Raw genomic sequence first — 17,045 nt, 5'->3', positions numbered from 1 at the left:
GATTAAGTCAGACTTGAAAACCTTATTTATGCATTGGCAGGGGTGGGGTTGGGGGGAAGCAGAATCAGTCCCTGAGTGTCGTAGTTCAGCAAAGCGCATGTTCCTTCTCCTTGCTTCCCCACCTTCCTTTTCTCTGAAAGACTTTCCCCTCCTCAGTCTCCACCCCTCCCCTCCCCACCGGGCCTCGTCTCTCCCCTCCCCCACCCTCTCTTCTCTTCCCCCCATTCTCCCCTTTGCTCTCTGTTCTGCTCTTACCTTTTGCATATTAACCCAGACCTCACTTCCTCTGAGAAGCTGGCTCCCCATCAGTCAAGAGCTATGGTACTGTCCCTTCGGTGTGATCTCTTAGTCCTTAACTAGGTTCTCAAAACTTTGAATGCCCACAACTTGGCACAGAATCATCACTCCAAACAGTATGTCCTCAGCGGCTACTGCATGCTAGGCGTAGACCGTGCCATATCATTCTTAGCAAGGTCCCATGAGGTAGGCTTTGCTTGCGTCCATTTTTACAGACATGAAAACTGAGGCTTAGAAAAGATACCTTGCTCGCGGTCACATTATCAGGAAGCATGAGGGCTGAAATCCAATATCAGTTGAACTCCAGATCTCCTGCTTTTAACTACTGTGCCATTCTGCCTCCCAAATAGTTGTGAAAAGCATATTGTTTGACTTTCTCTCTCTCTCTCTTTCTCTCTCTCTTTTTTTTTTTTTTTTAAGATTTTATTTATCTATTTGACAGAGATCACAAATAGGCAGAAAGGCAGGCAGAGAGAGAGGAGGAAGCAGGCCCCCTGCTCTGATGTGGGACTCTATCCCAGGACCCTGGGATCATGACCTGAGCTGAAGGCAGAGTCTTAACCCACTGAGCCACCCAGGCACCCGTCTGTCTTTCTTTCTTTCTCTCTCTCTTTCTTTCTTTCTCTCTCTCTCTCTCTCTCTCTCTTCCTTCCTTCCTTCCTTTCTTTTTTTCTTTCTTTCTTTCTTAATGAATTTGAGCAAAATAGATTCACTGGTAACTCACCTTTACTGGCCCCAGACTCTGGTTTTTCAAAGCCATGCGGGTCAGAATCAGAAAGTAAGCTCTCTGCCAGAACGATTCAAAATAGGATCTATTTATTGAGTAGATGCTTGCACATAATACAAAAATAAAAGTTATGAAAGGAGAAACAATGAACTTGAAGATGCCAGCCCCCCCATGCGCAGAGCCAACCAGTTCCCTTTTCCAGAGGTATTCATCAAGATCTATTGTTATCATGACAGGTAGACTTGGGAGCTATAGTTCATAAACTATGATCCCAACCCTGTCCTGGATCAATCTCGTGGGTCCTGACCAGAATTCATTTCTTAATGTCATTCAAAAAATATATATTTGAAAGGATTGTGTTTCACAGAGCTTGTGTTTCAGTCTCAACATGTAGTGTCAATGTACATCTGAGTCACAGAGTGTAAAACATGTAATTTCGTACTTCTCATTGTGAGGTAATATTCAAAGCGGTTGGAAAGCCACTGGCCTGAGGGACCTAGGAGTTGGAAACTATGAAGGCCACTTCCACAGAGAACCTTCCATCCTTCCCTCTCATGAGTCACTTTGGAACTCAGCAACCTGAGTGACCCCATTAAAGCAGAAGTTCCATCCTGTTCCTCCTCTGTTCAAAACCCCCTCCAAGGGGTGCCCATCTGAGGAGAGTAAAAGCCAGTGGGGATTTGTTTGTTTGTTGTGTTAGAAGCTAAAAAAAAAAAAAAAATCCAAAATAAAAAATACCGGTTGTGTGATATAAATAAATCTGACTGTGGGGGAAGGGCTTCACAGAGCCAGGCAGCATCCTTCAAAGCAGCAGAAATTAAGAATGGATATTTGCAATTAAGGTCTGTATCTGGGATGAGCCATCTTAAAATATAATTCTAGTACATTCATAAAGTATCCCTTGGAGAATTCTGGGGGTGCCTCAAGGGGACGGAATACTGTCCAGAACAGCTGGCCCATAACCAGAGAGGCTCCCAGGGAGGCACGCTGCTGCATGCATGAGAGGACACACAAGGAGAAAGAAACCAGCAGGATTTCCACCATAAGCCCCCAGCTTACAGGCACGGAGCAAAATGGCACTGCTTCTTATGTGGACAAGCCCTCTAGCCTTGGTCCAAGGTGAGCAGCAGCAGGAAGTTACCGTGTTCAGTGTGCTGTTGCTTGGGACAGCCAACATAGTCGCAAAATAATGAGGCCAGTTCTCCGTGTCTCAGAAACAGGAGCAGCACTCAGCAGGAGAGCAAAGGATGGTTCCACGTTGGCTCCTTCCTTTCCCTCTCCATCTCTCGTCACTCTCCTCCAGAACTCTGTGCCCCTAAATGTAGCAGCTGCCTCCTCACAGGTCCATGTGGGGGCTTCAACTGGAACACCTCATGGGGTCTTCATCACGGGGGGCTAACCCGACTCTGAAGTGGTAGCTCCTGGAAATCGAGAGTGTAAAACCGTGGTGTCTTTGTTCATTTGTTGACTTGATTCCTATCTGCCTGATAGATATGTAAGCTTCTGTGAACTAGGATCTTGTCTATCTTGTTCTCTACCCGATGTTCAGTGCCAAGGACAGCATCTGACACTAAGTAGGCAACCAGTGAATATATATCTTAAATGGAAGAATAGATGTTAAGCATCAGAGTAGAAGCTATGGCCTGCGATAGGTTCTCCGAGCACAAGCAGGCAGTTGGGTTTGCACCCCTCTGCACTGGGGAGGTAGCCCTGTATGTGTTCTCTGGGGTGACTTGTCAGTTTGACAGGCTTTGGGTAAAACTGTGCCTTTGTGTGTTTACCAGGTGAAAGGAAGGAAGTGCAGAAGCAAAAGCACCGAGTCTTGCGAGGGCACTGGGCACAGCTATAGCAAGAGTGCTGCGGTGCAACCTAAGAGGTCAGGTGCCTGGGAGGGCACAGCCAGAGGCTAGGCTGCACAGATGAGGTCCAGTTTTGAAGGGGCACAATGTTGACAAGTTCACACTTTATTCTGTAGGCAACGGGGTTCCTTGGCAGTTTGGAAGCAGAGAAATACCATGATCAGGTAATTCTGAAAGTGAAATGAAAGCAGGATCAGAGAAGAGGATGTCCTGTAATTAGGGAAGCCAATTATAAGTCTATGACACATGTCCATATTCAGAGATAATGGGGGCCAAGACCACCATGTGGCCGGAGAGATGGCAAGGAAGCCTTTTGAGACAATCAAAGGAGGTGACCAGTTGGAGACGTGGGTGTGGATATTAGATATTGAAGTCGAATATTCAGACGGAGAGTCATATGGGTCCTGTCGAAGTCATGGAAGAAAATAAAAACACCTAATCTGAGTAATGTATAATTTAGAAAATCTGATGAAAGCGGATGTTTTATGGTCCAGAAGCTTCACAGATACCCACCAAAATGCCAAGTAAAAGGTCCATGGACATCAGTTAAGATGTCCTGATTGAAAAGAGGAAGAATGACAGAGTCCCAAGGAGTGAGCTCACCCAAGAAGCATGCAGAGGAAGACAATGGTCCCCAAATCTTCTCAACTACTACAGAGACACTGACTACTGCCCATCAGAGAGGTAGGAGAAGCAGAAGAGAGAACAAGAGAAAAGGAGAACTTTGTTCTTGTGGTCAGAGGTGCCTCAGACAACACCAAGAAGACTAACCACATGGCAGAAGATGAAGAAAGAGATAGAGCCGACTTCTGATTTTTTTAGACGTTTGGAAAAGACAAATCGCTTAAGTAGGAATAGTTAGAAAGCCTCATCAAAAAGCTCAGGGTGGGCCCAGACACAGAGTTAGATGCATGCAGAATGCAGGGCTCTCAGGAACCCAGAGAGAAAGATGCTTTCCAGGCAGAAGTTGGCCTCTTTCTTTAGAAAAACTCAACAAAACTCAATTACTGAATGAATAACGAATAATTTCTATACTTACATACAGAATAGACTCAGATGTACAGGTGTCTGCAACTGCTTACCTGTGTGCAACTGCTTATCTGTATATGTAGATATGAACACATTCTTTCATATAATTTTGCATTTACATAAGGGTATGTTCATCCATTTCACATATATTCATATGCGTGTACAGTATAGTCTAGAAGTGCTATAATTTAATGTCTATTAAATATCCATGGGCCCCTTCTATATATATGGCTGTGTCTAGAACTTGGTTCAATTACCCAATGTTCATGAGGATTCTCTGGAGAAATTTCTTAGTGGTCTTACTATTAAGAAGAGTTGATGTTCTCTTGAACAATTTTTTTTTTTTGATCTTGCATGTGACAGAAAATGAATTTTATACAAAGCTCCCTTTTGAACATGACTGCTAGAAATCTGGGAGACAAATTTTGGTCCCACTTGTAGCCAAGTGCATTGGACTCTAGGTGCATTTAAAAAAAATGACTCACTTCTGGCTCCATTTTATAAGATTTATTTTTCACTTTATTTCACACACTTTTTTGGTAAGTTGTGTACCTTTGTAAGCTACCTTTGCAAGTTTCTTTTTCTAGAAGGTGGCATATAAACATGAAGACGTATAGAAATGAAGTCACAGAGGGAGACTTTAAGGTCCAGAACATTATGGCTGGGAAGACACCTATTATTGTGGCCAGAATTAAGGCATGTGACAGTGATAATGGGTGTGTTATTAGGTGTTATTAGGACAGCCCAGCAGCGATTACAGGGAGTCAGACAGATCTCAGCCCAGGTCACATTTCTCTCTGCTGTTTACTGGTTGTGTGACAGGAGGCATGTTATTCTCTAAACCGTCCTTTTCCCATCTCGAAAATAGTGACCTCTCCGGATTTGGGGGGATGGGTTCAGTGAGGCAACTTATAGAAGGTCCTTCAGCACAATGCACTCCGTCAGTCAGCTACTGCTATCATCGCTGTGTTTGGGCCAAGCAGAGCTAGGGCACCATTCCTGGCCCTGCCTGCTGTCAGAAAGGTTCTTCCCACCGCTCCCCGCATCTCCCACACCCACAGACGCCAGGCAGCTGTCTCCCGCCAGATACGGATCACACCTCCGGCGCGCACCTCCACACCCGCCGCCTCCCGCAGGGTGCAGGGCGCCAATCTCCAGCCAAAGTCCTGCAAATTGCTACTACGAAGGCGCGGAAGGCGCGGGCCGAGGCAGAGCCACACCTGGGAGTTGGCTCCCTACCCCGCCCCTGGCGGTGCTCGGATAGATACAGGGGGCCCTGCGAAGGGGCCAGGGGTCCCGGCGAAGCGGGACTGAAGTGCGGGCGGGGGGAGGATCCTCCTCCCCAGAGCCGCTCCGCGAAGCCCTAGCCTTCGGACTCACGCCTCCTCCGCGGCGCCCCCCGAAGCCTCCCCAATCGTCCTCCCCTTCAGACTTCAGCCTGGGGCCGGGAGCGGCGGGCGGCGCGGTGGGGCGCTCGCGAGTGATGGGGGCGGGTTTCGGAGAGCAGCCGAAGAGCGCCACACGGCTCCTCCGCCGATAGCATCAGCGCGTGTCAGGTGGTTGGTGCGGGCGAGAGTGCGCGCGCGCGGGAGGGCGAGAGGGCGCGCTCTCAGAAACTTTGTGCCTGCGGGTGCGCCTCGGGCGGGCTCTCCGGCTCCGAGCGCGGCAGGTGGGCGGCCGGGGCGGAGGGGCCCCACGGGCGGCGGCGACGGCGGTGGCGGCGATGCGCCGCGCCCCGCCGAGCCCGTCCTGGCGCGCTAGGTGAGGTGGCCGCGGGAGCGCCGGCCGTGGCCATGGGCACCCTGGGCAAGGCGAGAGAGGCCCCGAGGTGAGTAGGGGTCCGGGCCGTCGGCGGCGCCACCTTCCTTTTGGGGGGCGGGCGGCCCCCTGAGCCCTCTCGGGGAGGGGGTGGGAAGTGGGAGGACGACGAGGGCGCCTCCTTCTAAGGGAAGTTGCTGACCGAGGTGCGAGCGGCGGCAGGCCGGGGGCTCGGCTCAAGTTCAGGCGGGGCGGCGCGCGGGGCAAATGGGGCAGGGAGCTGGGTGATGCGCGCCGCGAGCTCCGGAGTTGCACCGACCCCTCACCCCCCCGCCTCCCCCGGTTTCCCCGGCTCCCCGGCGTCCGGCACCTGGGTCTCTCGCTTGCGGACTTTACGCAAAATCCGCACCTGCTACGGGCGCGGGGCGCGGGGCTCGGGCAGCGCCACCTGGCGGCCTCTTCCGGCTCCCAGCGAACCCCAGGCAGGGCCCGGAAAGGCCGGCGGGAGCCCCCCTAAACACACAGCTTTCTGGGTGGAAACTGTACCCCCCTCCCCCCAACTGCAATTCAAGAGAGATGTCTTATGAGGATCTTGAAGATGAAGGAAGGGTGATAGTGCTAGTCTCTTGGCAGGAGAAAGCGGCCTGGAGGGGCCAGGCAACTTGGAGCGTGTCCCTCTAGAGCAGGGAGGGCCTGACTGCAGCTTAGGAGTGGTGCTCTGCCCAGCACCCTCCACGTGGACTCCGGTGTGACAGCGCTGTGCCCAGCCCACACAGACAGGCCCGGGAGCGGCAGGAAGGGTTAACCTTCTGGACTTTATGCAGCCAAAGGCTTTTGGCCCTCTCTGCACTCCCGCTACGGGGAGGGGGAGTAGGGGGGTAGGAGCCTTGTTGGCCCAAGGGTACAGCAGGGCTCCTTCAGCTAGTTTGGGGGAAGGGGGGTTGGCCTTGGTAAATTACATTGCGTCTGTACTGTAGGGGCTGAGGGAGAGGACAGGACTGGAAAGAGTCCTCACCAGAAGCCAATTAAAGCCACCTTCTACTGCAGAAAAAGTTGGGGAAATCTGTGTTCTCTTCCTCCATTTCATCCCTTCCTTGTCTTGGCTAGATTTCATAAAAAGTTCAGCCCGAAAGTGTGTGTGCCCTCCAGGGAGGCACCTGTGCCTGGAGAGGATTTGACCTGAACCATTTAGGAGTTTTGACAGCCTCCTGTGGCAAACCCCACTGGGCCTTGGCCGCTCCTGGTCCCAGAAAACACAAGTTTATCTGTTTCTCTCTCGGCCTTTTTTTTTTTTTTTTTTTTTTTAAATTTACATGGGAACATTTGGCTCCAGTCCTTTAAAAATACACTTTGGAGATTTAGACTATTCTTTCTGTGGATTGTTTGATACCCTTAGATATGCCTGTAATGGAATATTTTATGCATCCTTACCTATAGCCATTTCATCAGAAGAGAACGGGGTTTGCAGGTTTGACAGGAAGCAGCTGGTCAGGAGACTGCCAGCAAAAAGAGCAGAGTTTCCTAGTTTATGGCGCAGATAACACCATTTTCCCAGACCTCTCTGGTTGCAGTTGGTTTTTAGTAGCCTCTCATCTCTGTCGTGTTTCGGGCCCAGAGCCTCTGAGTCTGTCTGGCCTCAATACTCCTAGACTAGGTCTCTCACTTTCCCTTCCCCCCACCCTGAATACTCCCTTCACACTCCTCCTTTCTGCTTGAATCTCCCCTGGTCCCTCTTAAGTTCCTGTAAATGCATTCACCTCTGAGAATTACCTTGGGAACCAAAGTGGTTTCCCCTCCTGCTGACATTAGGAGACGTGACTAGAATTAGAGCCAGGGGCAGTTTTCAGAGTCCTTGGTGGTGGTCGATACCACCAACCGAGAGACAAAATGGAATTTCTCCTGGATGCAACAGTTGAGAGACTCGAGTTAACACCTGGGAGCCCCAGGGGCAAAAGCCAGATGTGGAGACCCAGCCTCCAGTAGCAGTTGCCTCCTCTTGGGGGGCTGAGGAGAAGTAATGGGGGTGGCCTAAGAGAAAAGGACTCCTCTTGAGAAGGACTATGTCATCTTTCCCCGCTTTGCCTTGGGTGGAGGTCTTTATGGTAAACAGGCAAGCAGTGAAGGCAGAACCTGACCATTTCCTTTGGGCACTCAGCTCCAGGTTTAGAGAGTTGTTAGTACTTTCAGGAAGGGAAGGGAACCTGACTGCGGAGCAAGGCCTGGGGGCACAGGAGGCCTGGCTTCTACCAGCTTCTGCACCAGCAGCCAGTGGCACTGGCTTTTGGAGCCTGGACCTCCCCATATAGAAATGACCATGAAGAGTCTGCCTAGCTCTGGTGTCTGAGGACTGTTCCAGAGGCCTGCAGGAAGAATAAGACCTGAGATCCAGCCTTTAGGGTAGCAGCGTTGCTTTTGGAGGATTTTTTTTGTCTTGAATTTTCCAGCCCTTCTGTGACCGTCTACTTGCAGATTCTTGTGTAGCGAAGGGCACACGCTTCCAAGCACAGTACATATTTATTAAATAAAACCAGAGAGGCCCCAGGTACAGAGCCCAGATGAAGCACGGGTTGAGTTGTACAACCTTGACTATGTCCTTTAGCGGCTTTGAGAATCAGTTTCAACTTCATGAAATGGAGATAAGATCTTTCTGGGGTATCAGCTTTGAAAACCATTTAAATCCCCAGTGCAGTGCTTGCCATATCATAGGTACTCAATTGATTATGTTCATTATTTTCTCTTGTTTTCAGATACTGATCTGATCCTGGGGTTATCACAGGGCCTAGATAAAAATCAGTAATGGTCAGACATCAGATCCAGTAGCACCAACTTGATCTTTCAGCAATCATTTCCTTGGGTTAGTATATTCTCAAAAGCCAGTAGCTGAAGCAATTTCCGTGGCCTCACCCCAGGTCAAAAGCAGAGTCCTGTGGGCACTGCTAGTCAGCATCCTGGAGCTAGTTTGAAACAGAGCTCAAAGGGCATGGTCTTCCTTCCACTAGTCTAGCTGTGGACTGAGAGTGGCCCAGAGTTTAGTACACGATCTCTTAGCTGGATTCCCGAAATCCACATGTGCCCCAGCATTTTATTTTGATCTGAGCATTTCGGCTCCTTCTGGATGATATTCAGTCTTCTTGGAGCTGCTCCCTGCACCACTCCACCTGGAACTGGTTCTCTCCTCTAAGAACATCACACTTCTCAGGCTTGACACCCACAGGACACTTAAGATTTATAGGGTTGTCTTTTCATGGACTAGGTCTGATTCTCCAACTAGATTTTTGAATTAAGGAACTCCTCATTCACCTTTATACGACAACAGCAACAGCTAACATAATGAGTACGTTTTCCAGTTTACAGAGACCCCTCCCGGCGACTCTTCCACTGTGGTCCCCTGCCCCTCTGGCCTATCACAGTGTCTCACTTATAGAATAAGCACTTATTAGTTGATGCCATTATGTGTTTATCAAAATATAGAGTGAGTAGCTGAAGTTATGAATCTGAGGTACATATTTTTTCGTCTCCTCTTTGTTAGTAAACTATGAAATAACCAAAACCACGGAATTAATTATATGTTTGAAGAAGTTACTAGCAACAACACCCATCACTATTAAACTTGAAAAGATTATAGATATGTATCTGCGAGTGTGTCTAAATGGGAAGGAAAGTAAAATGCTTAGTTAACTTTCATATACCCTTTTTCAAACAACTTGACTTGTTCTCATGAGGTCATGACAAAAGATAAAGCTAAGTGAGAGAGGGTGAGGGTACCCTGTTGGACTCCTAAGCCATTTCCAGATCCAGACTTCTCCTTTTACATTCAGTTCTGGAGTAAAGCTCCCTTTAGCTCTGTGGGTTTTTTTGTTTTTTTGTTTTTTGTTTTATGTTTTAATCAATAAGGACTTAATAGAATATTTAGTGGTAAGAAATGACTCAATGATTGCCTGTATTATCAGCAATGAAAAACAGAACAAATCCAAGATTTGTAAGAAAGGCAGGATTAGCTTTAAATCTAACTACCACCACCATAATCCTCTGCAGGCGGGTCCTTAGTCTTTGACTTCTCCCCCAAAGGCCAGAGGTATTTCTGGGGGCCCCTGGCCTTTCTGCAGCATCTCTGGTATTTCTAAAGTTGAATTAAGTTAGCCGAAGACGAGACTGAATTAAGCAATTCTTCAGAACCAAGTCAGCGGGACTCCCCGCTAAAATCAATTATGGCTAGGCTCAAAGGATTGTCAAGACGGTCTCGCCTCAGCATCTCCCCTTTGGGAGCTGCAGCCAGCAGGCCAAAGCAGTTGCAGCCCACGACGAAGGGCCCCGGTTGCAGCCCTGAAATCTCACCTCCTTAGGTTGCAGCCCTGAAATCTCACCTCCTTACTCACTGGGGAGTTATCTCTTTAACAGCCAACCAGTCCCATTGGGTGCTTTTGCCAAGTGGGAGGGGTATGTCTTCTATCAGCCCAGCTCTCAGGATTAATTGTCTTATCTCGACTCCTTTCCTGTCCTATCTGCCTTCAGTTCTTGGAGCTGCCGGGTAGTCTGTCCCCCAGCTACTCGGCTCGCTCTCACTGCCTCCTCTTTTTCCCCAGGAAACCTTCTCATGGCTGCAGAGCTGCCACAAAAGCCAGACTAGAGGCGAAGCCAGCCGGCAGCCCCGTCCCCTCCCATCGCATCCCGGCCCAAATCACCCAGTTCCGAATGATGGTGTCTCTGGGACATTTAGCCAAAGGAGCCAGCCTGGACGAGCTCATCGACAGCTGCATTCAGTCATTCGGTGAGTTGGCTAACTGCCCACATGCATAAAAATCTCTGTATTACTTTGTCCTTCCCTAAAAAGTTGCTTTGTAGAAGAGCAACCTAGATTGTATTTGGGCTTTAAAAATATCTTCTGAGCCTTTGAAATGGTGGAGACCGTGCACCGTGCTGCTGGCACGTGACTGTGTGGGTGTAATAGGTCGTGATGAGAGGTGTGATTTCAAGTGAGAAAAGTTACTGAGGAGAGTTTACATTTCCATTTCTCTTAGGACGGAGGTTTTTCTCGTGATGAGAAATCTCATAAAATGCTACTGTGCCTCCGGTGCTGGGACATTTTTCTGCCCTGGTGTTTTAGGGCACGCAAAGCCTCGGCTGTGAGCAAACACTGTCAGCAAAGAGGAATTTGAAAGCCTTTGGGTCATGGGGGCAGTCAAGTTTCATAATTCCCCTTATAATCGGAGGGTGGTTGTGACGGGCTAGGGAAGGACAGGGTGAAGCCAGAATGGTGTGACTGGCAGATTCTGGTCAGTAAGTGTTGTGATTGAAGGTCAAGGATCTGGGGAAGAAGCAGACAGACACACGCTCACTGTGAATGGTCTAGAACACTGCACGCCGTCATTACCATCCTCAGCATGAAGGGTGCACCACTTCGTGTAGCTCACGAGCAATTATCTGCAAAGATGCCCATTTAAAAAAAAATTTTATAAGCACTGTCTCTTTTGGGGTTGTTATTTGTGAAATAGTGATGGGAAAGTACTAAGTATGGGCTCTGCTCCAAAAAAGGTATGCTTACCATTGATGGGAAATTCATAGATTTCTAGATCACTGTCCCCTCTCCGTGCCCCCTTTGAGTCTGTCTCTCCCACCCTGAAGGGGACGTGGACATGTGGCTCAGCTCCCAAGTGCCTTCCCAGCCGAGGCCCTCAGGGAGCCTCCTGGGGATGCAGGGGAGGTGTGACCAGATCCCAGGCAGCAAGACATGGAGAGTGCATGTGGGTTAGAATTCAGAGCTAGGGGTTATTGGCTGGACATGTTGGCTGCTTGGTCAGACCTTATTTATAGAATTAGGGAAGATACAACATTTTAGGGATACTCTTTTAGTATACACTACTACAACATTGAGTAGTTTTGATGATTTCAACCTTGATTTAAAGCACTGCTTCTCAAATGTTCCTGCAGAATCACATGGAGGTGTTATTTTTTTAATAAATTGCTGGGGCCTACCCCCAAAGTTTCTGCTCTGGTGGGTCTGGGGTGGCACCCAAGAATTTGCATTTCTAACAAGTTCCCTGGTGATGCTGGTATAGCTGATCCAAGAACCCACTTTGAGAAGCACTGCTTTATTGTTGTAGAGTTTTCTTTTTTTAAAACTTGGAAAAGAGGGAACATTTTTATTATAACTGGTTTAGTCTTAAATTTTAATTAACTTTCTATTTATGCTCTAATCTTTCAGTAAGGAATGACTTTGGGAGCAGGGTGAGTGGTTTTCTTTCTCTCTCTCTCTCTCTCTTTTTTTTTTTTTTTTTAAGATTTTATTTATTTATTTGAGAGAGAGACAGTGAGAGAGCATGAGCAAGGAGAAGGTCAGAGAGAAGCAGACTCCCTGTGGAGCTGGGAGCCCGAGGCGGGACTCGATCCCGGGACTCCAGGAACATGACCTGATCCGAAGGCAGTTGTCCAACCAACTGAGCCACCCAGGCATCCCTGGTTTTCTCTTTTTAAATAGCTTTAGAAAATACACAGGCAAGGCAGGGAGCCAGCAGTCAGGAGACTGGTGGGCACATGGCTGTGAGCAGTGTTGTTCCTCGTGTACTTTACTTTCAGCTCCTCAGTGGAATGAACTGCGAAGCTCCTTACAGGGTCTTGGGAGTCATAGGTCTATCTGTTGTAGGGCACTGTGAACTGTTTCAAGAATAAGGATTTTTCTTCTTTCTCCATTTCATTGTTGAGAAAATAGGGACCAGGGATGGAGAAATAGTACTTATCATGCTAACTTTCTTCCTTGTGTGCCAATTTGGCAACTGCTGGCTGAGTTCAAGTCTCTTTTCCTAACCTTCCAATAATCATGACATCAGCCTGAGAAATCCAGGACCAATTCTGAAGTCCTTCCCGGAAAGAATCAAACCTAATCCACCCCCCACTCCACAACAAATCCTACAAGGGTGAAAGATACATTGTTTTCTGGAATATGTTAAACTGAGAAAAAAGTATCTTAACATCCAAAAGCTTTAAAAATCCCATAGAGTCCAATAGTCTTTCATCCACACTCAGGAAGCATTGATTAAGCCGCCGCCCCCCACCCCTTGCATCTGACACAGGCTGGGCAGTCCATGAGGGGAATTACAGGGACCAGACAGACCCCTGTCCCTTTATTAGAGCTTCGAAGACCTGGGGGATGCACTGTTCAGGAAAAAATAGATACATGAGGCAAAACAACGATCAGCTAAGGAATGCAGGAAGATGAATTCTTCATACACAGAGAGTTTGAGGAAATTCACTTCATGGGTGAGGGCACAGTGTGGAGAACAGCCACTGTTCTCACAGCTCCCTGGCCATGGGACTGCATCAGGAAAGTCTGATGAAATAGGTGAAAAAGAAAAGCCACAGCTTGTCTGGAGGGAGCGGGAGACACAGAGTGATTTTTGAGGGCTGTGTTGTCCCGGCTCTCTGTAGTGGGGGAGGGGAGCAGATCTTGAACTACAGAGGTGAGCCAAGCTGGGGATGGATGGCTAGCAGCCCTTGACAAAGAACAATCCAGGGCAAAAAGCCTGCTTGTGCTTCTGCAGGTCTCCTCAGAGGTGATCTGAAAATAGTGCAGGGCTCGTGCTTCTCTTGAACCTTATCTTACTGGTTATTTTCTCAGGTTTGTACCGAAAAGTTTTGCTGTAGCATAAAGCAAATCTAGCCTAGCTTTTTGTTAATGAGTTTAGATGCCTTCTCATTTTAAAACCAGTGAAAAGAGAAGGAAATAGTACAGAAATGAGGCAAAACTTTTGTCTTTTGGTAATCTCGCACTTAAGACTCTGGCTTTGGCTACTCCCACCAACTTGGGGGGGAAAAAAGCCTGTTTTGAACCTAAAGAGTAATTAGTTAATTTACTTTGCCCTGCTTTCTCAACCTCATCTTCATGCAGGTGCTTTGAGGAGGATTAGATTAGCTAGGTCTGTGCTGTCCAGTATGGTAGCCACTGGCCAGATGAGGCTATTCACATATATACTTCAGTTAATTAAATCTAAATCACATGTAAAATGTAGTTCCTCTCAACATTTCCCAGTAAGCCTCACTAGCCATAGTTCAAGTGCTCAATAGCCAGGAGTGGTAACTACTGCTGGACGGAGTAAATCGAAACTATTTCCATCATGGCAGAAGGTCTGCTGGACAGTGTTACATGAGGTAGATGGTTGACTTGGAGGGGAAGAGCAACAGAGAGACCTCCTGGAAACTGTGGGATCTACATTTTCCTAGCATCTCTAAATAATAGTCTTAGAACTGTCTAAGGCATCATGGACATTTGGATCTAGCATCTTTACTGACGCCTCTCTAGTACTCTCAATCATTAATTACCACCCACACTGTTCTCAGAGGAGGGACTTGCTGTAGTGCTTTAAAGGGTGGCTGGCCGGCACATCCAGACTAAGGATATTCTTGAAGATCTCCAGCGAGCCTCCCATTGTCACAGACAAGGTCACAGACCTGTGATGAGAAACTCAGAGCCTTGAGTCATAGTTCACTGCTACAGCCATGAGACAAGCCACTCCCACCTTTGGTAGTAATCAGAGGTCATGCTTTACCTTCTCGGCATATTATTGCTCGTTAATCTACTCTTCAGCTGAGCATAATGAGGCAAATCATCACAACCTGGTACATTTATGTCAAACATATGTGACTCACACCATCTGTTTCAGGGGTAGAAAAGACCTATGAGATCATCTGGTTTTTAATGTTTTCACTTTTTAAGAGGGCTGCCAGCATTTGGGGCCAAACGGAAGGCTTCCCATGTCCAAATTCACAGAACTCTTCCCTTGCTGTCTTCTGAATGCAAGACAGCTTTCAACTGCATCAGAAAGAAAACTGCAAACATGTCCCAGAAAGGGACCCCCAGCAAGGAGCCCTCCTGCTCCCAGGTGGGGTGTGGGAGGATGTTCAGCGTCTTTGTCGTACCTGTCAGTGTGAAGGGAAATGCAGCTTAGCTAATATCTTATATTTATAGAGTGTTGTTTAATTTTTCTTGGAGTTCCATATGTATTGGTTTTCTTTTAAACTTAAAACCACTCTGAAATTGACAGGTCAGGTGGTATTGTCTCCATTGGACAAATGAGAAAATAAATTGAGTCTCTGAGGATTGTGGCAATTTGCCTCATGCCCCCAGGTCCAGAGAGAAAACATGCTGCCTGTGTGCTTTTTCCTCCGTCCCCACCAGCCACTTGCGACCTGAGCTGGGGTGCGCTCAGACCCTTCTCCTAGGGAGGCCTCCCTTCGTACAGGGGACACAGAATAGGCCTGAACCCTGTACCCACATTCTGCAGGTCTGGAGTCCTCCGGGTGAAAAATTAAACTCCATTCAATATGAGAAATATTCATTGGACCCCCTGTGTATATGTCCCCCTGAAACTCTATCTTGAACAAAGTGTTAATTAAAATCACCATACGCATTGCACTAGTGCTATACAAAGACCTCCTAAGCTAATAGGGATATTTTCTGCACCATGGAACACTAAAGTGTTGAAAGCATTTTATAGACCTCAACTTAGTAGGGGCAAAAACTGTTAAAAATCAGAGCCAAAGAAGGCAGACACACGTGTGTTGGGACCACACACAGTTCCCTCTGTGGCAAAGGGAAGGCGAGGTATTCCTCACCACTCTGTAACTTACAGTCTGCGCACCAAAGTGAGCTGCCCAGAGGCAGCAAGGACACATGACCAGAAGCCCAGGGCCATGATCTTGAGGGGTACTCCACCCAAGAACGGGCAGCTCCAAGAAACAAAGCCAAGTGCTAAAAAGGGGCTCATTAGGGAGATTCAAATTAAAACCACATTGAGATACCACCTTACACCAGTTAGAAAGGCCAAAGTTAGCAAGACAGGAAACGTGTGTTGGAGAGGATGTGGAGAAAGGGGAACCCTCTTCCACTGTTGGTGGGAATGCAAGTTGGTGCAGCCACTTTGGAGAACAGTGTGGAGATTCCTCAAGAAATTGAAAATAGAGCTTCCCTATGACCCTGCAATTGCACTACTGGGTATTTACTCAAAAGATACAGATGTAGTGAAAAGAAGGGCCATCTGTACCCCAATGTTTATAGCAGCAATGGCCACGGTCGCCAAACTGTGGAAAGAACCAAGATGCCCTTCAACAGACAAATGGATAAGGAAGATGGGGTCCTATACACTATGGAATATTATGCCTCCTTCAGAAAGGACGAATATCCAACTTTTGTAGCAACATGGACGGGACTGGAAGAGATTATGCTGAGTGAAATAAGTCAAGCAGAGAGAGTCAATTATATGGTGTCACTTATTTGTGGAGCATAACAAATAACATGGAGAACATGGGGAGATAGAGAGGAGAAGGGAGTTGAGGGAAATTGGAAGGGGAGGTGAACCATGAGAGACTGTGGACACTGAAAAACAACCTGAGGGTTTTGAAGGGACGGGGGGGGTGCGGGAGGTTGGGGGAACCAGGTGGTGGGTATTGGGGAGGGCATATATTGCATGAGCACTGGGTGTAGTACAAAACAATGAATACTGCTATGCTGAAAAGAAATTTAAAAAAAGGGAGGGGGGCTCAAAGCCCTGTCTGTTATGGATGACAGGTCCTTTGTGAGGAAGACCAGAGCTAACCCAATAGCCTCCTCAGTGGGACCCCCAGTTGCTGGGGTGTCACTTTTGAGAATGGTCCTTGGGACACCCATGTTGTAAGGCGTCGAGGCCTCAGAGAAGCTGCCAGTCATGACTGTTGTTAACCCTTTGAAGCGCATTAGCGTTCTGTGACCAAGATGCTATTGATTCCCAGGAGTGCCTCTGCTGCATCTTTGATGGGCTGGCAGCACCCAGTGCCCCAGCCTGACGTGTCTGCCCTCTCTCAGGTGTGAGGTACAGTAATTGCGAGGCTTGAGAAAGGAGGAGGTGGGAGGTCCCCTTCACTCTCATCTGTGCTCTCCTCTGTGGTGGTGTCCGTGGCAGCCCTCCCTCTGTGATAGAAAAATGTCAGTGCATAAGGTTGACAGTGTCTCAGGAATTCTGAGCACATTAAATCGGTGAGTCCATCCAGAGAGATAAGGGTTACTGCTGAGAGACTGACAGACAGTAGCTGAACACTAACTGTGGGCTGTGTGGGGTGCTGGGCCTTTATCTGAGCTGGGCCTGTGAATCTTCACAGCGACCCTATGAGGTGAGTATTATTTTGCTTTATTAATTACTAGAGTGTTGAAGCTTGGGGTTGTTACATAGCCTGTGGAAAGTGGCCCACCTCATTAGTGGGAGAGCTGCCGGCATCTGAACTCTGGTTGGCTTATCTCTGAGGCTCTTGTTCTTTCTACTCTACTAGAGGTTCTCCAACTTGAACTTGAGCAGTAATTGTTTGGGGGAGGGAGGGTTTCATTCAAATTCTTGAAGGTCACCTCCAGAGAT

The 17,045-nt window shown here is 48.0% G+C and overlaps 1 protein-coding gene across 3 annotated transcripts in view; it reads left to right on the top strand.

The window, feature by feature from the left end:
- The first annotated feature begins 5,309 nt into the window (after positions 1-5,309).
- RASGRP1 (RAS guanyl releasing protein 1) overlaps positions 5,310-17,045 on the top strand; it is an 82,397-nt gene continuing 70,661 nt past the window's right edge. The window contains exons 1-2 of one of the 3 annotated variants that reach the window (XM_059181127.1): positions 5,310-5,468; positions 10,254-10,438. In XM_059181127.1, the coding sequence (XP_059037110.1) occupies positions 10,363-10,438 (76 nt within the window). In that variant the 5' untranslated portion in view covers positions 5,310-5,468; positions 10,254-10,362. The other 2 variants (XM_059181124.1, XM_059181126.1) reach the window with 2 other exon arrangements.

The sequence above is a fragment of the Mustela lutreola genome, chromosome 7 (genome assembly GCF_030435805.1).
Source record: "Mustela lutreola isolate mMusLut2 chromosome 7, mMusLut2.pri, whole genome shotgun sequence".
Classification (NCBI taxonomy): Eukaryota; Metazoa; Chordata; class Mammalia; order Carnivora; family Mustelidae; genus Mustela; species Mustela lutreola.
The sequence above is the reverse complement of the archived record's forward strand: the minus strand, read 5'-3'. Positions and strand labels throughout refer to the sequence as shown.